Source organism: Plutella xylostella, chromosome 26, assembly GCF_932276165.1.
Source record: "Plutella xylostella chromosome 26, ilPluXylo3.1, whole genome shotgun sequence".
NCBI classification, from domain to species: Eukaryota; Metazoa; Arthropoda; class Insecta; order Lepidoptera; family Plutellidae; genus Plutella; species Plutella xylostella.
Window position 1 is genome coordinate 3,118,031 of NC_064006.1, and position 7,075 is coordinate 3,125,105.

A 7,075-nucleotide genomic window follows, 5' to 3' on the forward strand; every position below is an offset into this window, starting at 1 on the left:
AGCGGAATGTATAATCTATAAATAAGGGGAAAATTGTAGGAAAACACAGGTTTCGTTGTCCACAAAAACGTATGTAATGAATCATAATATTGACGGCTAAAGGAACAATAAATAAATACAGTAAATTCAAATTATTGTGTAAAAAAGAAATCAAAGTATAAAAAGGTCGAGGTATATAAAACGGTTGAGGTTCCACAACACTAACTACTTCGCGATAGGGCCCCTGAAACAAAGTTGTGTTGTTAAATAGTTAGCCGGCAAAACATAGCATGACGATTGACGGTGTAAAACTTAGTTTAGTCGTCGTGTTTAAAGGGGTTGAAATATTTAAATATAACTTAATTATTTTCGATTTAATATTTTTTACTCAAATTTTCAGACTGAAACAGGTGTTCAGCGATGCTGATGAGCAAGTGACTAAGGCGCATCTCTCTAAACTGGTGTATATGGAGGCTGTGATCAAAGAAACACTTCGAATTCACCCGGTTATACCTCTGATGGGTCGCGTTGTAGACAAGGATGTTAAGTTTGGTAAGCTTAAAATTTGAAAAAAAAAAAAAAAGAAAAGGAAATAACCAACCTATTAAATTTAAATTATTTACCATCTTGAGTAATGGGTATTAAAATTTATTAATAGGTACTGTGGAGGGACAAATACTTGCTATGTGATATTTAAGTACACTACCGTATACTTTCAAAGAGATTTTAAAATCACATTCTAAAATTCGAATTCCTGTCAGAATAACCTTCTTTTTAGGCATCAGGAAGTGCAGTTTCTTAAGTAAATTTAATATCTTTAAATTCAAATTAAAATCGTTTATTCTGCCTTTAATTGTGTGTAACTTATTAGACGGCCTTTCTTTCTTATTCCAGAGAAGTTCACCCTGCCAGCAGGTAGTGTGGTGACGTTGAACACTTGGGGCCTCCACCGACACCCGTGCTGGGGTACTGACGCGGACGTGTACCGACCAGAGCGATGGTTGAACGCCTCCACTGTACCGGATAAGTCATTCGCTGCGTTCGCCATGGGACGGAGGTCTTGTATTGGTAAGGATTTATTAAGATTTTTTTTAATGTGAGTGACTAGTACAGCTTTACTGCATATTTTCATACCTCCATATGCTCACGCCTGTCTCCCAGAGGGGTAGGCAGAGACTAGGGACCTCCACGTGCCACGATCCTGAAATACTTTTGTCGCTTCCGCATTCATAAGTCACTCATGCTCGTTGGTTTCGGAAACTCCTAATGTGGCTTTACTTCAGCATGCCGCCTATTTGGTTGAAATACTCATTTTCATACTTGGCATAAAAGGTTTACAATCTTAGTCTATCTTTTTTATCATCACAACCCATCACGTCCCCACTGCTGGGGCCGTTAGAATCATTTTACACTGGCTCACTGGCAGGTTTTCTCCATAGTTGTATGCTTAGGTAAACTTGAATCATAATTATAGATTCGTTTGCAAAATAATAATTCTTTTATTTTTCAGACAAAACATACGGTATGATGACAGTGAAGACGACATTAGCGCATTTTCTAAGAAGATACAAAGTACGGTCGGCAAGTTCCGAAGTGAAGTTCAAGTACGATGTAGTCATTAAAGTGATTCCTGGTCAGTGCGTTTCATTAGAAAAAAGATTATTTAAGTAGGTAGATAACGTCTGCTGATTTTTATATTTACTACAGGTACAGTAAAGTTAGCAAAATAGATGATCGCAGAGTCGCACGCTTGGCATGACACATGAGGAATACAAATGAAGTAAATAATGAATTAAATAAATCAAATTGTGATGGAGGATGGAGGGTGGATACATAATAATCTTTTGTGCAGACCTTAAATAAATAAATAAGTATCTTCAATCTGCAAACGTGGATTTATTTAAAACCCTTTTATACATACGTTAGAGTGAAGTAAGTTCAAAAATCAAAATCATTTATTGACACCAAGTAACACGGGTATACTAGAAATGAACAGTAGGTAGGTAGTAGTGGAGTAGGTAATAGAATTAGTTAGGTAAGTTGGTTTACAGAGTAAAATAGAAGCAGTAAGAAGGAATCTCGCACTAGGCACATCCTGTATCGCGAGAACCAGTAGGCAAAGTAACAATAAGATTTGCAGGTGGTTAGACAGTGGTGCATAGGAAGTTTAAGAGAAGGTAAGTAAACAATGTTAATAGTATATCCTAATCCTAATCCTAACTAATATTATAAATGCGAAAGTCACTGTCTGACTCTCCTACTATAGAATAGATTTATTATATTAGGTTTTGTATTTATTTCAGACAACTGAAAAACTTTAATACCGCGATGTAGAATTTCATATTAATTGGCCTCGGTTCCATACTCTCTCTCAGCCTTCCGTAGTCCACTGTTGGACATAGGCCTCTCCTAACGATCGCCACCCCAAACGGTCACCCGCCATCTGCATCCAGCGGCTTCCCGCTACCTTCCGCAGATCATCAGACCAACGGGTTGGGGGGCGACCGACACGCCGTTTGCCGACACGGGGTCTCCACTCCAGAACCTTTCTACTCCAGCGGTCGTCGGCTCTGCGGGCTACGTGGCCAGCCCATTGCCATTTCAGCGTGCTAATCCTTTTGGCTATGTCGGTAACTTTAGTTCTCCTGCGGATTTCTTCATTACGAATCCTATCTCGCAGGGACACGCCTAACATAGCCCTTTCCATAGCACGCTGAGCAACTCTGAGCTTGTGGATAAGCCCTTTGGTGAAGCACCACGTCTCGGCTCCGTAAGTCATCACTGGCAACACGCACTGATTGAAAACTTTTGTTTTCAGACACTGAGGTATGTTTTCAGTGAAGATGTGTCGTAATTTCCCGAACGCTGCCCATCCGAGTTGGATTCTACGAGCTACCTCTTTATCGAAGTTGGATTTACCTAATCGGATCACTTGTCCTAGGTAGGGATACTGATCAACAACTTCGATTTCTCCCAGAATTTCGGGCACTGATGAAACGGTGTTGCCAGTGTCGGTCTTCAGTTGGGTCAACAGAGTCTGCCGAACAGATCGATCTCTAGCAAAGACTTTGGAGCCCTTGTTTTGCTCTATTGCGTCTTGAATGCGCTTGCAATTGTAGCGTCTCATATCGCAACGTCTTGCTTTGGCGATCTGTCTGTTTAGACGTCTGTATTCGACCATATCAACTGAAGACTGCAACCTCATTTCTCTCCGTTCTCTTATGAGACTCAGAGTCCCATCTGAGAGTTTTTGAGGTCCTCGGTTGGTTCGGGACGAAAAATATTTCGATCCTACCTCTCGGACAGTTTCCACAAACCTATTGTTTAAATCGTCAACTGTAACGCAATTCTCTAAACATATCAGGCGGTCGCAAAGCTCAGACTGAAAGCTTTCGGGATCCTGGATTTGAGCAGGAGTAGGACGGAGCGTGGACTTCATTAGACGGGAGCGTTCTATTTTGCAGTTTATATTCAAAGTGCCTCTTACGAGTCGGTGATCGCTGCCGGTCTTAACCCTACTGATCACTGAGACATCATTGAATATGTGCTTCTTATCCGTCAATATGAAGTCGATCTCGTTTTTAGTCTTCCCATCGGGGCTAATCCACGTCCACTTCCTTTGTGGCTTCTTCTTGTAGAAGGAGTTCATCATATAGAGGCCCTCCTTCTCCAAGAAGTCAGCCAGCATTTGCCCACGATGGTTCCTGACTCCAAATCCATGTGACCCCACTTTCGTCTCGCCGCCTTCTTGTTTTCCGAGTTTCGCGTTAAAGTCTCCCATCACCACCGTGAAATGAGTAGTGAACTTACGCAGGGCAGACGATACGTCTTCATACGCAAGTTCGACCTCATCATCGGTGTGCTTAGATGTGGGTGCGTAAACCTGTATGACCTTCATTGAGTATCGTTTAGATATTCTCAGGATGAGGTACGCAACCCGTGTCGACACACTTCCGATTTCAACGATGTTGTTGACGAGGAACTTGTTGACGATGAACCCGACACCCCCTTGGGACAGTTGGTCGCCCTCCCGGTGGTACAGCAAGTTTCCGGACTGGAGAATTTCCGTATCCTCTCCCTCTCGTCGGACTTCGGATAACCCTATAATGTCCCATTTTAACTTGCTGATTTCCTCTTCCAGCTCCTCTATCTTCACGTCTTCCCTCAGTGTCCGTGCGTTATATGTTGCCAGGTGCAAGGGTCGGTTGGGCTGGTAGCCGACTCTCTGCCGGAGATTCTTCGCACCCCCTGCCCCGCCGTTACCGTGACCGCTACCGGAGTCCGGGATAGCGGGGCTGCCGGGGACTGGGGGCCGGGGCTTTGTTTTTTCCATCATTAGGAGGTGTATTTGCCATAATCACCGCGCTTGGCAGGCGTGTTGGTGATTCTCCTTTTTTACGGCGGGAGATCGCCGCCTCTGCTAGGAGAGGAGGTCGGGTCGATTTACCGCCGCCCGACATTCGGCGTTGTCACTCGTTAGCACCACCCAGGGGGCACGTGTAGGGTAACTAGGGTTTGTACCTACGGACGTGAGCGACAAGCCCCCCCGGTTCCATACAAGCTCTCTGTATTGCGCTTTTAGTGCCATCTGTTGGTTATATCCGGAACTGTCTGTCTGTCTGTCTGTCTGTTACTCTTTCACGCCAAAACTACTGAACGGATTTGAATGAAATTTGGTATACATATGGTCTAGACCCTGAGAAAGAACATAGGCTACTTTTTATTGCGAAACGGAGGTTGTAAGGGGTTCAAAGGGGGGGTTAAAAGTTGTATGCGAATACTTAATTTTAAAAGATAAAAATCTGGCGTAGTGGGTAGTGAAGTGACCCTGACTGCTATGCCGAAGGTCCCGGGTTCGATTCCCGGCCGGGGTAGATCTTTTTTTAAATAAACTTTATATTTAAGCACTTTTTATCTTTATCTTTATCTTTATCACTTGATGAGCAATAATTAAACATTTTGTTCTAGCGTTTTTGAAACTTCGATCTGTGAGTGGATGAAATTGGGGTTCATATTTTGTATGCAGTTCGTCATTTTTGAAGATAAAAACATTATATTTTGTATTTAGGCACTACATAATCACAAAAAAATAATAGCATTTAAAAAAAAAACCCAGTGTGGGGGTGTAATATAGGGGTTGAAAGTTTTATGGGTGTTGAGTTTTAGAAGTTTAATTTATATAGGTAGTAGCTATGTCCGCTCCTAGATGGCGTTGTCGGATCGGATATAAATCGCGGTATGGTTTGATTTTAGCTAATGTACTTATAGTTTGTATGTATTAGCAGTGAGTTTTTAAGGTCCTCTAAAACAACCCAATAAACGACTGTACTTTTCAATACGAGGTTTCATTCATTGTCAATTGGTTCTTATACGTCATTTTTGAAGATAAAACCATGAAACTTATTACGTAGGTGTTTTAGGAAAAATGTGCAGAGATTTTCTATACGGAATTCCCATGACTGACACGCACAGGCTAAACGTAGCGTAGGCACTTGAAATTTGGAAGGGACGTAGCTTAGGTACCGTATTTTCCCACAAAAACCGGAGTTAGCGGTTGAAATTGGCATTAACTTAGGCTGTTTTTAACAGCATGCGGATTTGATCACGCACGCGGGATTTCCCCGCACGCGTTCATACAAGTATTAATTGTAACGCGTGGAATATGCACACGAGATGCGGAAAAATGGCGTGCTATCCCACGTGCGTGATGAAATCTGCATGCTGTTAAAACAGCCGTAAAGCTTAGTTACAATAGGATATTGCAAAATACCTAGATGTTTTCAATCTAACATGTCTGCACACCTTAGTAAAGTTATGGTTTTGTTTTGAAAAATGGGAGTTAAAGTGAAAAAAAATAAGTAGTATGAAAAAAACCAAAACTGCATAACTTAGATGCTAAAAAATTAAACATTTATAAATTACTATTCTGCCATTGCCATTGTCTTTGCTCAATGAAGTCATGAAAATCATTTTTAGTCAAGTATCTTCGTACTTATTTGTCAACTTACATCTAATTTAATACCACCATGGCATGTTATTGGGTAGGTAGTTCGGGAGTCGTCCACTGCAAAATAATTTTAAGGCGAAGCGAAGCTCGCGGGCATCAGCTAGTAGTAAATAATATACAATGCAATATACTTAGTGAGGTTAGGAGAAGTAAACAGAGGGGTAATGTGTAGGTAGTACTTAAGACTTAGGATATTAGATTAGAGCTTTTATACATTGTTAGCCATACTGAAATGCTACTATCGTTCTTAGAGTAGAGTAACATTTTTGTACCTACCTAGCTATGTTACAAAAGTTACAATCGCTTAAGAATATTGAAGATAGTATCAGTTTAGTAGCGTATCCGATAAATTACGTTATGTTACCGAAAATTATTAAGTTACCGTCTTACCTGGCTTGTAATATCCAATCTACCGCTGGTGGTGGTGGAAGATCCGTGTGATGTAATATTTGGAAAGGTCAATTTAATTCTGCTGCTTATTTACAAAAGTTGTATACTTACACATCATGGTGCTTAATCTTTAATATGCAGAATGTAGCAAAAGTGCTGTAATATGGTGGCTCAACTAGTCATTATTAACAACTACTACTAATACTGAAAGTTCAATAAGTGAAAGACGCATATTTAAAAAAATCTTTAACTGACTAAATTATGTAAAGATATATGGAATTTTAAGTGTTGTACACTTGTCCAAAATTTATAATGCACATGCAGATCTTCATACCCGAATCATTAAATCGTAAGAGCCTTAAAAAAACACTTGCATTTTGCACCTTGTTCGAAAGAATTAGGAGTCATTATCATGTGTCACATAATCGAAAACAACCGATCTGTCAAAGATTTCTATGCGCATTATCAATTTTGGAGCACTGTAAATAGGTTGAAATTTTCGCCAAAATTACTATTGTAGCAAAGCTATGCTCTCGGGCATAAGTCTTTTTAATATGCGTAAGTAATTATGATCACAAGTTATGTATAATTTAAAAACATGTCACGAAAATGAATATATTATATTTAATACCACGCTGTATTATGTAAGTTGGCTAGCTGGAAAGTTTAATAAATCGTGACTTTTATAAAACATCAACA

At 40.4% G+C, this 7,075-nt stretch overlaps 1 protein-coding gene across 1 annotated transcript; it reads left to right on the forward strand.

The window, feature by feature from the left end:
* Nucleotides 1-221: 221 nt before the first annotated feature.
* On the forward strand, nucleotides 222-2,132 carry LOC125490625 (probable cytochrome P450 4d21). The gene is made up of 3 exons (XM_048630450.1): nucleotides 222-531; nucleotides 874-1,047; nucleotides 1,490-2,132. The coding sequence occupies exons 1-3, from the start codon at nucleotides 270-272 to the stop codon at nucleotides 1,648-1,650; spliced, it is 597 nt and encodes a 198-aa protein (XP_048486407.1). The 5' UTR covers nucleotides 222-269; the 3' UTR covers nucleotides 1,651-2,132.
* The last annotated feature ends 4,943 nt before the right edge of the window (nucleotides 2,133-7,075 follow it).

Excerpts from the sequence above, each read along its gene's own strand:
- LOC125490625 (XM_048630450.1), top strand. The coding sequence starts at position 270 with ATGACGATTGACGGTGTAAAACTTAGTTTAGTCGTCGTGTTTAAAGGG. Across the intron at positions 532-873 it reads AGACAAGGATGTTAAGTTTG|AGAAGTTCACCCTGCCAGCA; the intron begins GTAAGCTTAAAA and ends TTCTTATTCCAG. Across the intron at positions 1,048-1,489 it reads GGGACGGAGGTCTTGTATTG|ACAAAACATACGGTATGATG; the intron begins GTAAGGATTTAT and ends TTTATTTTTCAG.